The 19,829-nt window shown below is 43.9% G+C and overlaps 1 protein-coding gene and 1 pseudogene across 3 annotated transcripts in view; one reads left to right on the top strand and one right to left on the bottom strand.

The window, feature by feature from the left end:
- LOC148039027 (ATPase complex subunit) overlaps nucleotides 1-19,829 on the top strand; it is a 71,258-nt gene that overhangs the window by 15,078 nt on the left and 36,351 nt on the right. Inside the window, exons 2-3 of one of the 3 annotated variants that reach the window (XM_087674902.1) lie at nucleotides 693-733; nucleotides 3,160-3,228. In XM_087674902.1, coding sequence (XP_087531028.1) covers nucleotides 3,211-3,228 — 18 coding nt within the window. In that variant the 5' untranslated portion in view covers nucleotides 693-733; nucleotides 3,160-3,210. Of the gene's footprint in view, nucleotides 1-692; nucleotides 734-3,159; nucleotides 3,229-13,236; nucleotides 19,824-19,829 lie in introns of those variants that run through there. The other 2 variants (XM_087674899.1, XM_087674901.1) reach the window with 2 other exon arrangements.
- On the bottom strand, nucleotides 9,772-10,550 carry LOC148039028 (uncharacterized; annotated as a pseudogene).

The following is a 19,829-nucleotide window of genomic DNA, read 5'->3' as shown; positions in this document are numbered from 1 at the left end:
AAGAAGGGGAACATAGAGAGAGAAGGAAAGGAACACAATAACCTATATAATATTGAATGAAAAGGAGCTGCTTACAAGGTTGCTGCAGCGGAGGAAGGCTTTTGCATGAGTGCGGATTGGTGGCAGGGCAGTGAGGGTTCTAAGATGGACCAGTGGAGGATGAGGAAAATGCTGACATGACTGGTGTTGGAGCCCCAAACACCCTTCTTTGACTTAGATTGAGGTTCACAACCAGGAGATGGACATGGGCAGAGACAGGAAAATATATGACTGCTAACACTATTTGGGGCTTCTACCTTATTGGTTCCCTTATCCAACACTTCATGCTCATACATTTAGTGCTATCTTTTCTTTTGAGAATGTGGTTAAAAAGCTTTGTTGTTGATTCATCCTATTCAACAATGCACATGGAGGCCTTTCACAAAGGTTTTGGAGATCAAACTTCTTTGATCAAACTTTAGGCCTTGCAACTTATGTGTCTGATGTCTGCTGCAAAGTCATGTCCTCATCCTTTGTATCACATATACAGTATCTTTAAATTTTCTAACCTTGGGGATTGTATAAAGGATTGCCATATATTTTCTAACCTTGCAAAAGTAGATTTCATCACTTTTACAGCTGTTGTATTTTGTTTTGGCTTTCAATTTTTGTTGCATGATACTAGTGTCCTTTTTTAAAATGATGTAATGCAGATTTTCAACAAGGAGGCTGTTGAAAAGGAGCGCTTAAGACTGTAATGTACATCCCCTTTTATGTGTGCTATGTGAATTCTCACACTTTTCTATCTTCATGTTGTGACGTGATTGAATATTTAGAGTTAAACAAGGCCATACACTTCCTATCATGTGGCGGTTTAGGGAATGCTCTATATAACCAAAAAATTTGATGATTTGAGACTCTACATGACAGCATTTGTTTTTCTCTTAATTTAGAGAAGTTTGATATCCAGGGGATAAGTTGGTAGGCTGCGTCTTAGTCAGATGAAGGTCCTGGCACAATTGAGGCAGTAGATACCTACATTTTTGTTGAGAGATTCAGTTTGTAGAGGTGGTGCAAGAGTAGATAGATGCATTCAGCATCCAAGCTGTGAATGTATTTGAGTTAATCATGGCACAACTACCCTTTAAGCTGACAGACCAGTACTCCATGATGTAAAAGGAGACACTGAAACCCAGTTTGAAGCTGTTGAATGTCAGGATCCTAAACCTGAAGATGGTGCTGAGTGCAATGGTATTAAGACAGTTATTGGGTAGTGATCCGATGTCCCATTTGGGAATTGGGGGTAAGTCCTCCAAATTCTAGTCTCCATACCAGCCCAAGCTGAACCTAGACATGATGTAGGACGTCAGAAGCCACAATGCTCCGAGTATGCAGTCTAGGTAGTAGACTAGCTGCTACATCTGCTACATCAACTCAGTCCAATTTGATGGTTGCTTTAACTTCCATCCAATTGATGTTGCCTTTCATGGGTTTGAACCAGAAGGTGGAGGAGTCAGCTAATTGGGCTTTTGTGTCAGCTAATCAGAAAGGCTATCCAAAAAGAAGGTGGAGGGGTCAGCTAATCGGGCTTTTGTGTTACCTAATCAGGAAGGCTATCCAAAAAGGCATGGCATTTGGCTCTATGTTCTACTCTTAGTGTATGGTGAATGGAATGGTCCTTTAGTCTTGCTTTTGTTGGAGAGTGGTAGTAGCAAGGATGCCATCTCCACAAAGGGTCACCAGCATACCAAATTGCCTTTGACTCTTTTGCCCTTGTCTAGTAGCAGGGTTTGGTGAGGGAATGCAATCTGCTCTTTAGCAACTTGCATTAGATGTCCATCCATGGGGTTCAGCAGGTTTAGTTATGTTGAGATTTTATGGCTGCACCTCTCATTGTGGGTGGTGTGACATTGTCTTGCAATGTGAGTAGATACCCATTATCTCAATACACCTTTATCATCACCATAGCTGTGTCTAGACTCTAAACTAGTGACCACCAAGGAAGATAAAAGCATGCCTAGTGCATCTCGCTTTCACTTTACAGGCCTGCATGTGAGACAGGGTGCCACTCGTGCACTTCTCTTATTGCTGCCACTGTTTCATTTTTGGGCAGCCAACCTTGTTTGCCTTGTATATGTGATTGCTGATCAGCTTGTTTTTTCGATGCATTTCCAAATCAAATTCTGTGCAACATTTATCCAGCCCAATTTTGAAAGTTTAGGCTGTTCTTTGTCCACTCATTCACAACCAGTTTGTGCAGTGACTGGTCCACTCCATACAGTTTGATACGTCTTTTTAGAGCCATTGCCCTATTACTGCTGTGGTCGTGTTTTGTAGTAGCCAGTCTTGTATTTTCTTACGTGTGATTGCATGATCAACTCGTCTGGCCAACACAGTACGAAGTCAGCATTTCTCAAGCTCAAGTTCAAGTGTTTGCCATTTGGGCTATTTGTTGTCCACTCTAGTCTCTAGCTGACTAGTCACTCCAGTCAGTGTAGAAAGTTATCTAGTTATCTAGAAAATAAAGAAAAACAAATATTCCTTTGGAGGGGGCTCTGGTGGGTATGAGAACCCCATGCAGTGTTCTGATTACTTTCTCTCAATTCTACATGCTTTCATTTCAGTTCAGTTCTTCTGAAGTGTGCTTGGAAGCAAAGTATTTAGCCTTATGGGAATATCCAAATTGCCCATTAACCTTCCTCTGTAATACAAGGGTAATCGTAGAAATTTGTTTTATCCATTGCTAGTTGGGTAGCTTTTGAATTTGTGCAAAACATTCTTTTCTGATGAAGTTACCTGGTCTCTTTGTTTCTTATGAAAGGAAACCTGCCTAGCTGAAGAATCTTAATGGCGTCATTGGCTTTAAGTGATCATTGATGACTGAATCATTTGAAACCTTGCCATGAAAGGTTTCAGTAAACTATTATGCTAATCAATGTGAATGTGACAGTGAGATGGGAACTCAATGCAAACTGGCACATTGTTAAGCTTTTGTTTTATCCTTAATGGACTGTATACCTGTTAGAGAGTGACTCTTCTTTCCTTTTTTCTTCAATGTGGATTTTTCAAAGTAAACACTGATTGCCCTTCTGCATAATCAGCTGGTCTTTTCGGTTTATCTGCAGCTTTCTTCTGTTTTTGTTGATTAACATTGATTAAAAGGTAGTAAGGACTCTGCAGGTTATCTTGATTTGCATTGATTGATGGTGAATTGGGGTTCCATGACCGTCAATGCTCAAAGATACAGCGGTAATAATGTGATTAAGAGCAAGTTAAAATTACTGGAGTTATAGTTACATGTATGTATGTTTTCTGCCCACTGGCAGTAATTCTTCAAAAGGTCTAAAATCTCTAAAACTTTTCAAAAGGCTCTCAAAATTAGGCTAGTAGTCCAAGGATTCCTGTCTCCCACTATGGGTTTAAGCAAACAATGAATTGTAAACATTTGAGCTAGATACACATCAGCCATTTGATGAGCACCTACATTATACTTTACTGAAAAAAGTGTGCCATCTTGCTGAAATGATCAATGATAGTCCAAAATGGCATGATTTTCTTTCATAGTCTCTGTAAACTTGTAATAAGATCCATGGTAATCTTTGGACCAAGGGTGCCCCACTGGGCTGCCCAGGGACCAGACCATGATTGTAGAGGCAATGGATATCTTCTTTCAAGTAGCTCAACTTAATGGGTCTTATAGTTTTCTTTCTTTTCTTTTATGGCTATAAATGGGCATTAAGACTAGTTTTTTTATATGTCCTCCATAAAACAAATCATTACAAGGTGAGAGTGGGTGGTGAAGTGTAGAAGAAGTTAGTTGCAGTGATAACTGCCATAGTGATGATGTGCTGCAAATACGGTGGATCTGGATTAGTTAGACAACCTCATGGGGTGTTGTGATGGGGACTAGTTGAGGAGGTGATCAAGCAGCCATATGACCAACGGGTCTCCATTGATCAATACAAGCACCTTACAATTGTGGCAGATATATTGTAGGTGCTGGAACAAGACCCCCTCTTGTGGAGTAGGGGTAACATTCTCCTCTCTTGATGTGCTTGGGCTCCTAGATCAAATATTGTTGAGAAACCACTTCTTCAGTTACACACTTCATTTAGCATTTCGCACTGAGAGTCCCAAAAATGGTTGATGTCCACATTTTGGCCATTTTTTCAGTGGGTGCCCACACAGTGGTCTGCCACCATAGACAGCTTATGCCTATAAATAGGCAATCACTTCATTCATTCTTAACCATTCACTCTTCAGCCATTCTTCACCCCTCTTCCTCCGTGATTAGACACCATTCCCTTTTCTCCCTAGCCCCTTCCACTGCCCTCATGCCCCTGTAGGAGGACATTGCGGTTTGTGGCTCGTGATTGCCTTCACCCTTCCTCTTTTGCTTTAGGTGCCCTATTCTAGTATCAGGCCTTGCATTTGGAGCATCTTCCACCTGGCATCACCATCCTCTGCTTAGCATCGGTACCCTTCTCCTATAGGCTTCACCTTCACTTGCGTTTTTTAGTTTGGAGGCCTTCTCCTTGCTTGGCGTCATCATCTCTAGCTTGGTGTCAACATCCTAGTCTTTCGTGATAGTCTCTATCATCGAGCGTTAGTGATTTCATCACTCGTCTATCATAGGGGTTGTTGGGACTTGTGTTTTTTGCAGCTTGGCTCCTCCTCCACTTGGCGTCATTTGTCTATCATAGGGGTTGCTGGGACCTGCGTTTTTGTAGCCTAGCTCCTCCTTTATCACTTGGTGTCACTCGTCTCTCACAGAGGTTGCTAGGACTTGCGTTTTTGCAGCTCGGGTCATCCTCCATCATCTGGCATCATCATTATCCATTTGGTATTAGCATTTGCGCTGCTCTCCTTGCATTTGACAGCTCTGACATTTTGGGATTTGCGTTTTACTATCTAGGTCACTCCTCGGTATTAGAGGACTGCGGTTGGCTCATTCGACAGCTGGTGATCATCTTTCGCATCTGTGACGGCATCAGAGGGCTGTAGTTCGCTCCCTCAATTGCTATCCTTTACCTTCTAGTGATTACTTTGACAACCCACAGCTTGGAGGACTGCATTTCACTCCCTTCACTGTGCAGATTTCCCACAAGTACTGCTACCTGATTTAGACAGGGCAATGCAATTATCTTTTGAGCTTTGGCTCTGCTGTATCAACTTTTCTTCTCATAGCATGATTCAGTGTATCATCATCATGTTCTTCTTGTTTTTCTAAATGTTTGCCGTACACACTTAGTGTTATTCCCCGCAAACCCTACCGTCTCTCTGCACTGTCGCTTATTTTGACTTGGTATCAAAGCATACGTGTTATTTTTTGACATGGTATCAAAGCGTAGGAGCTCAGAGAGCTAAAGACCTTGTTTATTAGAGAAGGCAAAGATAGGTTGTAGGTTCGGCATCATCTACTGATTTTCCCCTTCATTTCTGTTGCATCACCAGGAAACAAAGATACCTTTCTCTTCCTCGTCTACCCACCCTCTCTTTTACCAGGTTGACACTTTGGTGCTATGACTTTTGCACAGGCTGATGAATAGACCGGTAGATGCTCCTCTTTAGGTATCATCGAAACCCCCCCTCCCCCATGCTTGTCGACATGGACCTTTGCTCCCTACCCCGCTAGAGAGTATGTGTCTACCCCCTAGTACTCGATGTACCACCTCTTCCTTTTAGGCCACAGAGTTTATTTTGTATTGGCTTTCATATTTTTATGCTCAAGGCAATAAGATGCATTTGATACGCACTAAGCCCTTTCGAGCCACTGGAGGATCGACTAGTGCCATGGCCTCCTCGCGATCACTGCAATGCGCTACAAAGGTTGCTTCTACTTCTTCTAGGGTTTCATGGATGCCACCTCGATAACCCATGGTTCTGTAGTCCGCTTCCTTGAGAAAGAAAGAAAGAAAGAAAGATATATTAACGTCTATATAAGGCCAATGTGGCCTATGAGACAAAATCAGAGTACATCCATGTCTAATGTCATCTCATCAGTAAGGTAAAGATAACATTACAAATAAGTGGGTGGCCTATGAAACAATACTGAAAATAACTATATGATGGGACTATACTAGGGTTGAACCATGTGTAGTGTTATTCCATCGATAGAAAAGAAAAGGAAAGGCAAGGAGAACCAGGTCTGATAGAACCATGTACAAAAGTGTGGTGGGGACTATGGGCTATAGCTGATCTCAAGATCTGCACATGATCTCAGCCATGATGCGGTCCCTAGCTGCTTCATTGATATGCCTGGTAGTGAGTCTGCGGTGTCTCATGATAATGGCTCTAATCCGACTGTGGTGTGGCCTCCTTGGACGTGGTCTTGGTAGACGGGGTCGTCTGCTCGACGAAGGGAAGTGGCTCTATCCAATGTGACACCACAGTGTGGCCTGTAAGGTGTCTGGCGGGATGGCTCTGTCTCTGCTAGGTTGGTAGTGTCAGTAGGGTTGGCTCTGTAGAAGAAGTCTGTCACTGCTCTTTGTGTGTGTCCCTCTGGGTGAGCTGGCCTCTTGTCTTGCTGTAGTGCAGTTCCTCTCGAGCTCCAGGAGGAAAAGACCTAGACATCTCTGGTCCTCGTACTTGTGTCCATATATGCTGGCCGAATAGTGAAACCATCATCAGAGAGACACAAGAAATGACTCCTGTAGAACTCCATCCTCGATCCTAGAGGGAGTGGTGGATGGATCCATGTCCTTGCTGTCTCAATCCTCAAGATATCAGCTCTGATTACCTGGTTCAACTCTGATCGACTGAGAGAAAGTGTAGGGCAGTCAAGGCTATAATCCAAAGGTGGAAGACAGTCAATATCCAAACCATGTAGGCTCATCCAAATAGTCATATGTGAAAACCAACAGTTCTTCTCTCCTCCAGCTGCTAGTTGTCTAGATGAGGTTGGTGCCAATTTAGAGTATCTATGGCGTGGAAGTTTCCATAGTCTATGCCAAAAGGTCACTGCCCTGAAGAGTGCCTCCGTAACTATAGGTGTTGCCCCTAGCTCTGCTTTGACAATGGGATGTGGGGTGGAGGGCTTACTCCTAATCATGCGTACTATCATCATGATCAATGGCCTTTCCACGCTATGCCAACCATCATAATAATCCCTCTCTATTGCAATCTGATCAGTGAGTGGGCTAAGACACCTGTGGTACAAGCTGCAACCCCATACCTTTGCTCCATATAGTAATGTAGGTGTGACTAGGTTGTCAAACAACCAGAGTTTGGTGCGGGGCTCCTGGAACTGTATGTGAACACATTGACTCTCGAGCGCCCCTAGTGTTGCATATCCACGTGCCAGACATTGCCTTTGATGCCCCTCTCAACGAAAAACGTGGGCCAAAGAAGGTGACTCCCAAATAGACATATTCCCTCACACGCTCTTGTATGTCTCCTCCAAATGTGAACTGGTACATAGATCTAGTCACCCATGCTGTTGAATTATTGAAAACCATGGTTTTGGTCTTCCCAAGGTTCACTGTGAGGTCTTTATCTCTACAGAAGATGTGCAAAGTATCTAGATGGCACTGCAATCCCTTCGGTGAATTTGAAATGAGAACAATATCATCTGCATAAAGTAATATCGGTATCAGCACCCCTGCTAGGCTGGCTCCAGCTCCTCCTCGGTCTATGTAATCAGACACTTTATCTATGTATAGACCAAACAATGTGGGTGAAAGTGGACATCCTTGTTTCACTCCTATGGTACTGTTAATCCTCTCTGATAGCCCCCCAGGTGCTCGTACATGACCTGTCATTGCCTCATACAATGCATAGACACCCCATCGTATACCCTCTGGTACTCCAATGTCCTGCAATCTTTGCATGATGCGTGTACGAGGCACTGTATCAAAAGCTTTGCGAAAGTCTACAAAGCAACAATAAATCCTCTTGTCTTGGGTTCGACCCTCCTCAATAATGGCTCTAAGTGTGAGAATATGGTCCAACGTGGTATATCCTCATCTGAAACCTGCCTGTCCTTATGCTCTCTTGCCTTGCATTTCAGCCCACTCACTGAGTTCATGCTCCAAAATAGATCCATATATCTTGGCCAAAGTATGACCGATCATGATAGTCCTGTAGTTGCTAGGAATCAGGGGATCACCATAGCGGGATTATAGTATTGTTTGACCAACTCATAGGGAAACGTTCACATATTGCTCTATTGAACATATGTGCTAATATGGGTGCTAATATGTCACAAGCATGTGAGAAATGTTCTGCTACTAGTCCATCTTCATCCTATGCCCTCCCATTTTGTAATCTATAAATTGCATCCCTAACCATTTTCCATGTGAAGAATGACCACTGTGTTGGCCTATAAGCTTGTGGGGGCTGCATAGGTGGCTGTCTTGGCAGGTTATACAACTGTCTCCCATAGTCAAGCCACGCATCTGGTGATGTAATCTGTATGGGGGGCTGTCTTTCATGGTACATCTTCCATGCGCTTTTGCTATCCCACTCCAAAAATAGCAGATATATCTCTGCTTCTGCTTTCGCTAAGTAGTCTCGTTTCTTCTTCCACACAAGGCGTTTGAAGAACGCCTTTGCTTGGCGATGTGTCTGAGTGCCTAGCTCCACTTCCCTCTATAGGCGAGCTCGTGTGACTCTACACTCATCATCATACCAACTATTTTGGGGAGCAGTAGATCGTGTGGGTATACATCGGGGCAAGGTGTGTGGGAATGCATACATGGCTGATCCATGTATGGCCTCTGCTAAATCCCTTGTACATTCTTCCAACGATCTACTCAAGTCCAATGTATGTAAATTGGTCTGCAGAGAACCACTGCAAATGTGTGAGGTGTCTTCTATAAAGTAGTATTTGGGATGTTTAGGGAGGCATGGTGTTTCATGTTTCATATGTACACAAGAGAGCATGAGTGTCAAAATAGCATGGTCTGCAGAGAACCACTGCAGATGTGTGAGGTGTCTTCTATAAAGTAGTATTTGGGATGTTTAGGGAGGCATGGTGTTTCATGTTTCATATGTACACAAGAGAGCATGAGTGTCAAAATAGCATGATCTGCTGCTATGCCAATTGGTCTCTTAGATATCTTAAAGTTTTGGATGTCTGGTATCAATGCTGGTGAGCCTATCAAGTAGTCCACAGTACTTGCCCCTCCTTTGTGATTCCAACATGTCAAATTGTCAGATCCTGGCCATTGTGGCAGACCATTAAAGATGGCTAGTCTATGTGCACTTCCCAAAGTCAATAGGTGTGTTCCATAGGTACTCACTTTTTTATCTTGGGCTCTCTTGCGTAGGCCTATTTCATCTATGTCGATCTCTTTGAACATGGCATTATCATGCATATAAAAGTCACTTTGTCTATCTCCGGTGCGTGCATTGAAATCTCCTACTAATAATATGTCCCCAATGCTAGCATATCTCATGATATCCTCATAAAGTACATCAAAGGGAGATCCATCTCGTGTGGCATAGGTAGAATTTGAAGGAGGAATGTAGCATATTGCGATGAATCCATAAATATCGTGTATCATCATCTCTTTTCATTACTTGCACTATCCCTTTGAGGTCTTCCTGGTATAGTATGGCCACACCTCCAGAACCCCTAGTGCTTTCTAGTTTTCTAGTTGCTGGACGAAATGCACTTTCCCACCTGTATCCCCGCACGTCTGGTAGTCGACTGCCTTTACATTGGTGTGTTTTTGTGTACATTGCTATATCTATGTTTCGGAAGCTATCTTCAAAGTAACTAGCATCCAAGCGTAGGGCTCCATTACAATTCCATATTGACATCCGAAGTGTCTCATAGGCCTCGTACCGTCATGGAGTCCTTTTGTGAGTGATGATGACTCATCCATCCCTATAAACAGCCCACTTTCCCTCTTTGTGAGCCTCCAATACCTTGGGCATGTGTTCTCTGCGATGCGCTATTTGTGTTGGGATAAGGTCCTCATCCAAATAAATCTTCTCACCCTTGAGGGCTCTCCTCTTGGAGAGGAAGGCCTTTTTTATCTCTATGTCTCCAAAGCGAAGAATTAGAGCCTTGGACTTAGAGTCCTCTTTCCCTACTCTCCAAGCATTGACGATAGGTACGTCAGAAGCCCCAATTTTGTCAGCAAGTGTCTTAGCATCTTCTTGTGGGCTGCTCTTCTCCTCCCATCCTACTACCCGTACATGTAAAACCCTAGCCCGTCTCCTAGCCTCTTCTTCCAAGGTAGCATTCATTACTTCAGTTTTGTTCACTGATGTTCCCTTATTCTTTTTTACTACCTCAATCCATGGGCTGGCTTCTTCTATCTGCTTCGGTGTTGTCTTTGCCACTTCTGCCCATGAGTGAACCTCCCTTTCACATGCCTTCAAAGCCTCTTTCCACATGCCTTCAAAGCCTCTTTCTCTTTTTATAATTCTTCTTGCACGTTCATTTCTTTTTTCTTAAATGTATTCAATTCTTCCCTCAGTTTTAAGATTTCAGATTTGTAGGCATCTACAACATTCAGCATTTCAGTTTTCAGCGTGTGCATTTTGGACAGCATTTGTGCCTGTAAGTCATTCTTAATCTTTATGTGCATGTCTTGCATTTCTGCCCTCTGATTTACCATCAGTTCGGCTTTGATCTACTCTCGTATTTCTTTCTCCAATTCTTGTCTCATAATTCATAGTTCAGAGCGAATCATGAGATGAATTTCTTCGTATTTCTTTTCATTCATAGTGCGTGAGGTCTTTCCATACCTGTCAGATGCTGGGGAGATGGTCCAATCACAAACCCTACGGCCATATGTCTTGTACCGTGTGTTCTTAGAAGGGGTGTTAAACATTGCATCCATGGACGGTTGTGTTAGTTCTTGATTAGATTCGTCTCCCAAATATTCATTTTCCACGGTTTTATGCTTGTTGGATACTGTCACCTCGGCAGTCCGCTCCTTCAAGAGATAGTGGCTGTTTGACCCCTTCTATTACTCCAGCTCTGCAGTCCAGTCGACTAAGAAACAATGATTGTTGCCCACCCATGGCTTAGTGTGCACCTTATCTCTTTCCACTCTCGACTATTTAGGTTTGAGAGGCCACCTATGGGAGTTTGACACCCCAAATACCTTCTTCGGCATGTTGGACGGTACTTCCTTCATCATCAGATGATTCGAAGTCCGTGATCCATGAGTTTTTAGATTCCCTCTCTTTCGCCGAGAGGGATTTAGAGAGGGATGTACTTTTTTTGCCCTCCGAGGAGGCTCCTACTTCTTTGGCTTCAGAGGGGGCCCTCCCTCACCACCCTTAGAGGGGGCACCTCCTCATTATGAAGCTCGTCACCCACCATTTACTCTTTTGGGATGTCTATCCTCGAGCAATCATTTCTCCTTTTGATACCCACAATCTTCAGAGACCGCCTAGATCAAGGCCTTGGAGGTTTAGCCATGACTTGGTGACAAGACCTTCCTTCCAGCATGGAGTTACGGAGCTAGTGGCTTCTCTCCTGGGGTGGAGCTAGGTTCTACAGTTCATCTCGTCTACCGTTCCTTACTATAGCTGTATCCCTTAGTAGAGGCCAATAAATCGCAGGGCAACTTTCTACGTCAAGCCACACTAGCCATTCTTGTTTAAGCAAAAGTTGAAAATCAGCCATGGGTCTCAATGGTAGTACTTGTTCATCTCGTCTACTGTTCCTTACTATAGTTGTATCCCTTAGTAGAGGCCAATAAATCGCAGGGCAACTTTCTACGTCAAGCCACACTAGCCATTCTTGTTTAAGCAAAAGTTGAAAATCAGCCATGGGTCTCAATGGTAGTACGTGCACCAACTATCTATCAAAGAAGAGGGGCGATTTGCCCAAAAGATCATCTTGATTTGTCGCCGATGTAAGCACGACCTTAAGGCTCATAGAAACCCTTGGGGCGTGTAAAAAACTCTTCAACATAGTCACACCTTAGAATGGAAGTCAACCACTGATGGATCCAAGGTATCATCAGGATCCTACCCGTGAAGAAAAGTATGACTCCATGGTCATGACAAGCAAAGAAAGATTGAAGCACTGTGTGTGTCAACTTGCGCATCTACAATGTCTTGTTCATCACAATCTGGAAGATTGCTGTGAATTGTGTTGACCATATTCCCCTAGTAAAGAGTTACCAAATTCTAATAGATGCTCCCAATCCAAGTTTGGGGAATCGTAGGAGTGATTGGCAGCATGTGCATATGAACTCGGTTGGGATTTTGATGGGGCAGGACTCTCAACAATCGTCATAGAAGTATCCACATCATGTTTGTTGTGTTTCATTGCAAGTGGTGCATCAATGCATGGAGCCATTTCCTCAGTACATAGCACCATCTTATCTTCGTTCTCTGAATCTGGCCCCAAAGTGTCAACCACTTGGTCTATGCAAGTTGTATTGAGCTCAGACATGATGACTAAAGGGTGGGCTGTAGATCAATCTTCAGAGATGCCTCCAGAAACCCTTAGGGGACCACTGAAACTCTCTTGAACCACGTATCAAATTTGCGTTTTTCATTAATTAAGCATGTTTTAGGGCTGTTTAAAAATGCTAATCAGTTGTAAAAGGTGTTTTAGCTCAACTCCCCCTCTCAGGCTCAAAGTTGAGCCTAAAAGGGAAGGCGTGCAATGTTTACCTCAAGGCGTCCCACCCCAAAGCAGCTAGGGCATCGGACAATGGGTGCATCTCGGCTGCCCAGTGGCCTACCAAGACTACAAAGGTGATGATTATTTTATTAAGGGAGTCCAGGTAGTCCCCACAGAGAGGATAGGGCATGTCAGACAAAGGGTGCAGGTTGGTTGCCCAGTGGCCTACCAAGCCCTACAAAAGGCCGGATGGAACCACATTGAACTTTTTTTGTTTTTTGTTTTTTTTAAAATTTTAAAATTTTTGGTGGAATTTAGGGATGACAGCTGATTAAGTAATAGTAACCCAAAAGATGGGAGTAGGGATGGTACACCCAACACATCACAAAACAGTAAAAGCTTACCCAACCACTCGAGGATGTTGATGACGAGGGAAAGGGTGATGAAGTATTATGGGAAGAAGGATAGTGGTGTAATCCATTGATGGAAACAACTTAGGATCTATCTAGTGGTGTGCTACACAATGGGATGCATAGTATACTACATTGTGAAGAATGCTCATCTAGTAGGTGCCACTTAGACAATGTTCCTCGTGGGAAAATTGCTTACTTGCCCAAGTGTCCTAGTACAAAGATGATGAAAGCATGCAATGCATAGGGGAAGGTACAACCGGGGGGGCGGGTGGGGGGGAGGCTGATGTCGAAGACAAGTGTCGAAACCTGTAGAATACCAAGAAGGGTAGGAACCCCCTCTCAACCTGGATATGAGGGTTAGGCATAGGCTTAAGACCAACAAGAAGGTCCCAAAGACCCTGAGTCTCGAGCACTTGCTGCATATAGTTCAACCAAGTAGTGAAATTCGACCCGTTGAAACGTGTCTTATCCGTGAAGGCATTTTTGGCCAAGGCAATAGGAGTGGTAGTGCTCGGATAAGGTGTTTAGGGTGGGTATTGTGGTGCAAAGGAGTACACTTGGGAATGGGTCCCATAGTGCCCACTAGGCATTCAAGAAGTGTGCATGGTGGATCCAAATGTGTGCATGGGATGACTAGGCATGGGCATGGTCGCCGGATGAGGACCCCATGGTGGAGGGATTGGGACACGTGGAGCAGAGGATGGGAATCCCTGTGTAGGAGTGATCCATGGAAAGTGTGACGATGTACCGTAAGCAGAGGAAGGAAAGCCTTGCATTTGAGAGGTCATGGGGTGTGTGTAGTTGGGGGTAGTGAGAGGGAAACCCATCACAGTTGTCCGAGTAGGAAAATATATGCCTACATGAGGAACGGTAGAGGAAACTATGTTAGAGGATGGCATTCCCTGTAACGAAGTCCCATAGTGCGGAATGGCTTGTGGAAAAGGGTAGGTGATAGTGTGAAGAGGTGGAATGTCCCCTAACAAGGCATTGTGATGTGAATATGGAATAGAGAATGAGAATGTGCTAGGAGTAGAGATAGAAGGTCCAACTTCGAGTGTGGTAGAGGCAGATGTGGAATGTAAGCCAAGCTTTGGAAATGAGTGTGATATGGCTTCAAGAGAAGAGGGTGGGATGGGATGGAGAGAAGAAGAGTAATTGACTTGCTCAAATGAAACAGAAGATGTAGGTATACTTGATGATGAATGTCTGTTTCTTGAGTCCCCTCTATTAAGATTTACATACATTTGACCATCCGGATCTTGCACACCAAAAGGAAAAACAAGAGAGGGTTTTGATTCAAACGAATCATAGGAATCTGACACAAGGCTTGGCAAAGATGATGAAGATGGATCGCTAGTCGTCCCAAATGTCATATTGCCTCCATGATCAGAAAGGTGGCCAGCCTCAACAATTGGCCCGAAAGGAGTAGCAAATTTGGAAGAAGGGATGTCTTCTGGTCCATACTTGCGAGGTACTCCTCAAACTCCTTTGTGAGGTTAATGAAATTTGGAATATGTGGCATGGTTGTAAACATAGAGGGTGAAGATGGAGTGTCGTCTTCCTCGCTGAGTCCATAATGCCTCCTCAGGGCCTCCAGAGATGGAGAAGCCTGATATAAGACATCATGGGGTCACGAGAAGAGGGTGTTTGTGACATTATGATTCGGTTACGAGTCATATTGTGTGCCTTGTGCAAAGACTAGCACTCCACAATATCCGCAGGATACTCTTTATAAGAGCACTAGCTCTAATACCAAGTGAAGAAGAGTGTGGAGGCATTGCTAGGGTTTGCACTGAGGAAACACAAAGTTTACGACCACGACAAAAGCACAATGAGACAAACACAGACACAAAAAGAAAAACTCAAATGCTAAACGCAAAACTCAAAACTCAAACACAAAAACTAAAACAGAAGAAAGGATAGTTAGAACACAACTCTGAAGTGAATGAATGCTGTAAATAAATGTAAGTGTACAATGTGCCCAAGGGGAGAGGAGTGTGTCAGAGAGTGACGTCCACTGGAGAGAGATCCCAAGTGCTATGACCACCAGTCAGAGTGATAGAGTGAGAGAAACACCAAATGCTGAACACCAGAGTGTGAAGAGACTGAGGTGACTGCAGAGGATGATGCCTGATGATGTGGATGAAGCAATAAAATGTAGCAGTAGAATGCCGCAGTAAAACGCGGTAGTAAAATGCAGCAGTAGAACATTGCAGTAAAATGCCGCAGTAGAACGAGGTGATGGTAGTAGTCACAAAGGTTGAATGGCCACGTGGTGGAAGGTCGATGGCTGAGATCTACACAGAAGGGTAACAAACTTGCATGGAAGAGATGGGACTGAATGGGGGCAGCCTATTTATTTATAGATAAGGACCCTCCCAAATTAGGGTTTCACTAAACTCTCTCGAACTCCTCTCCATTTTAGGGTTTTCATTAAATTAATCTTGTTTTGGGGCTGTTTGAATGGCTAATCAGCATGGAATACATTTCTTAGCTCAACATAGAGATGGGAGATCCAACCCCTAGTGTGCTTTGAGTGGCAGTGGAATGTAATCCAAGGTTTTGGAATGAAGATGTGAGTACATCAAAATGTGAAAAAGATAGTGGTGGGATAGGAGGGAGTTGAGAAGTGTGGTTTACTTGCTCAAATGAAATAGATGGTAGAGATATACTTGATGAAGAGTATTTGCTTCGAGAGCCTCCTCTATTAAAGTTAACATACTGAAAATCATCTGGATCTTGCACAACAAAAGAAGAAATAGGAGAGGGTTTTGGCTCATACGACTCAAAAGAGTTAGATGAACCTGACATAAGGCATGGCTGAGATAAAGGAGATGGATCGCTAGACATGCCGAATGTCATAATCCCTCCAAGTTCAAAGAGATGGCCAGTCTTACCAATTGGTCTAGATGGAGTAGTAGTACTCGTTGGAGGAGTGTAAACCAAATTGTACGTGATGTACAAGTACTCCTCAAACTCTTTATCTGTAAGATGACCAAAATGAGAAGAAGAAGATGGTAAAGGTGAAGGTGCGTCTATCTCCTCCTCGAGACCATAATGCCTTCTCAGGGCCTCCAATGATGGAGAAGCTTGATAGGGCGTCATAGGATGCAAAGAAGAAGGTGCTTGAGACATTATGAGTCAAAATCAAGTCGTGTGTGAGTCTCGCACAAAGACTAGCCGTCACAATCACCGCAGGATATGCTTTAGAAGAGCATTGGCTTTGATACCATGTGAAGATACGCTTTAGAAGAGCACCTTCTCTTATACCATGTGAAGATATGCTAGGGTTTGCATTGGGGAAACACAACATGTACGACCAAGACTGAAACACAAAGACTCAGACAGTGACAAGCAAAACTCAAACTCTACATGCAAAATGCAAAATACAACGTAAAACTCAAAACTCAAACACAAAGACAAAAACAAAGATAAGAAACTCTAAAGTGAATGAATTTTGTAAATGAATGTAAGAGTGTATAGAATGCCCAAGGGTAAAGCAATGTAGTGTCGGAGAGTGACATCTACTAGAGACGGATCCCAAGTGTAGTGACCACCAGTTGGAGATGAGTGAGTGCTGAATAATGAAGGTTAGCAGGTTGGTCACCAAAACACAACAGTCGAAGGTTGAAATCTAGTAAATGCACCAGTATACCACCAGAGTAAGGCTGAAAACTGATCACCCAAGGTAGAGAACTGTCAGGCAATAACATGAGAGGTGCTTGCTAATGTAGATGGCTTGTTGGACAGCAAAAACGCAAGTATTGCACTAGTCGCCTTGTGGGAGAGATGGTAGCAGCTTGTCACGTGACACCAAATGCTGAAAACGTAGGTTGATTAGGTACTATAATGATGCAGCAGATGGAGACATCCAAACAGCAGGGCAATGGCTGAAAACATGCCATGTCAGGTTGGATAGTGATGGGCTGTAGTTGGTGATGGCTGGACAACAGATGGTAGGTGGTTGATGGCCGAAATCTGCATGGTAGAGTGAGAAACCTGCACAAAAGGATGAGACTAAATAGTGGGCAGCCTATCTATTTAAAGATGTTGAAGGGTACCTCAAAAAATTAGGGTTTTGGGGGACCACTGAAACTCTCTCGAAACGCGTATCAAATTTGCGTTTTTCATTAATTAAGCGTGTTTTGGGGCTGTTTAAAAATGCTAATCAGCTATAAAGCATGTTTTTAGCTCAATAGTTGGGGAAGACCAAAACCATAGTCTTTAATACTTCAGTAGCATGGAGGTCCGAGGACTAGATCTATGTACCAGTTCACATTTGGGGGAGAGAGTGTGGAGTATGTGAGGGAGTATGTCTATCTGGGAGTCACCTGCTTTGGCCCATGATTTTCATTGAGAGGGGCATTACAAGCATGTCTGGCATGAGGCTATGTGGCACTTGAGAGAATTTACTCTCAGACAGTTTTAGGAGCCTTGCACCAAGCTATGGTTGTTTGACACCCTAGTCATACCTACACTACTATATGGAGTAGAGATATAGGGCTGCAGCTAGTACCATAGGTGTCTTAGCCCACTCATTGATCAGACTGGAGTAGAGAGAAATTATTATGATGGCTAGGATAGCATGGAAATGCCATTGGTCATGATGATAGCACGTATGATTAGGACTATGTCCTTCACCCCACATCCCATTGTTACAAAGTAGAGCTAGAAGCAACACCTATAGTTACGGAGGCACTCTTCAGGGCATTGACCTTTTGGCACAGATTATGGGAGCTTCTATGTCATAGATACTCCAAATTGGCACTAACTTCATCTAGACAACTAGTAGCAGGAGGCGAGAAGAATTGTTGGTTTTCACAAATGACTATTTGGATGAGCCTACATGGTTTGGATATTGATTGTCTTCCACCTTATGACTACAACCTTGAGTGCCCAACACTTTCTCTTAGCGGCGACGAGAGCTGAATCAGGTGATCAGAGCTGATATCTTGAGAACTAAGACATCGAGGACATGGACCCACCCACCACTGCCCCTAGGATCAAGGATGGAGTTCTACAAGAGTCACTTCTTGTGTTTCTCTGATGATGGTTTTACTATTTGGCCAGCATACATGGACACCCATCTCTCCCATAGTATATAGGCTGCTATTGGACACATTTGCACCGCCTCTCACAGGCTATAGATGGAGAGAGGCAAATGAATAGATACCCTAGATGAGGATAGGACTTGCCAGCTTTGTGGTTGAGAGCCTGAGATAGAGGAGCACTACATATGTAGATGCATAGTATACTATGATATATGAGGACAATGCCACTGCTTCTTACATGATGGTTTTGGAGCTCTTCGTCATGTCATGGAGTATGAGGACAAGAGATGCCTAGGTCTTTTCCTCCTAGAGCTCCAAAGGCACCCCAAAGCACTACTGCGAGACAGGAGGCCAGCTCACCCTGAGGGACCCACACAGAGCAGTGACAGACTTTTTCCACGGACCCGACCCTATTGACACTACGAGCCCAGTAGAGATAGAGCCATCCCACCAGACACCTTACATTCCACGCCATGGAGTCACATTGGATAGAGCCATTTCACTTCGTTGAGCACGACGACCTTGTCTACCAAGACGACATCCGAGGAGGCAGGCCACAGTAGGATCAGAGCCATTATCATGAGACATTGAAGAATTACCACCAAGCATATCAGTGGGGCAATTAGGGTCTGCATCATAGCTAAGATCATGTGCAGATCTTGAGATCAGCTACAGCCTATAGTCTCCACCACACTTTCTGTACATGGTTCTATGAGATTTGGTTTTTCTTTTCTTTCTACCGATTGGACAACCTTAGACATGATTCTACCCTAGTATAGTCCTATCGTACAGTTACTTTCAGCATTGTTTCATAGGCCATTTACTTATTTCAATGTTATCTTCACCTTACTGATGAGATGACATTAGACATGGATGTACTCTGGATTTTGTCTCATAGGCCACATTGGCCTTATGTGGACCTGCCCTGCCCTGCCCTCCACTAACCCAGCACTTGACTTTTCTTGCCTTGACCACCTGGGTTGCCCTGTTCACCTGTGTTATGCCCTGACCACCTACACTGCCTTGTCCACCTGTGCCCTGCCCTGACCACTTGGGCCCTGCCTTGCATCCCCCACCCCCACTGTCTTGCATCCCTGTCTTGGCCCTGTTCTGCCCCATCTCTCTCTCGCCCTGTCCAGCATCCTTGCCTTGGCCCTGCCCTGCCCCGCCCCGCTCTGCCTTGCCCCACCCTGCCTCGCCCTGCCTCGCCCTGTCCACCCCTTGCCTCCCGCATCCAGGCTTCACCCTCTGCCAGCCTTTAGTCCTCCAGCATTCCTGCTTCGCCCTCGCCTGCCCTGTACCACCTGGACCCAAAAGAAACCAGAGTAAAACTGAGGTTGAAACCAACAACCAGAGATGGCAAGTGTGGATGGCAAGCTAGAAACCCTAGAGAAAGCGATGAAAGCCCTAATACCAATACAAAAAAAATTCTTTACAATAGCATCAACCAAGTGCAGCGCAGCCTACTGGATGAGATTGCAAAATTCGAGAATAAGGCTGAAGAGTGGAGTAATGAGAAGGCAGCCATGTTAATGGAAATCCAACCACTAAAAGAGGAAATTGTAGTGTTCACATCAAATTTCAATGCAAATTTTTACATTGAAGGTGTGCTGTTTGAGTTAATGCATGATTTAGCTACCTTATGTGCTCTTCTGAAATGGTATTTTAAATGCTTTTTAAAACACTTTCCTTGACATCGCAATGTGGTCTATTTGCCACTTTCTTATAAGGCCGAAGAGTGGAGTAATGAGAAGGCAGCCATGTTAATGGAAATCCAACAACTAAAAGAGGAAATTGTAGTGTTCACATCAAATTTCAATGCAAATTTTCACATTGAAGGTGTGC

This window comes from Lygodium microphyllum, chromosome 3 (assembly GCF_053477565.2).
Source record: "Lygodium microphyllum isolate KBCC chromosome 3, Lygodium_microphyllum_v1.1.10, whole genome shotgun sequence".
In the NCBI taxonomy this organism is placed as follows: Eukaryota; Viridiplantae; Streptophyta; class Polypodiopsida; order Schizaeales; family Lygodiaceae; genus Lygodium; species Lygodium microphyllum.
The sequence above is the reverse complement of the archived record's forward strand: the minus strand, read 5'-3'. Positions and strand labels throughout refer to the sequence as shown.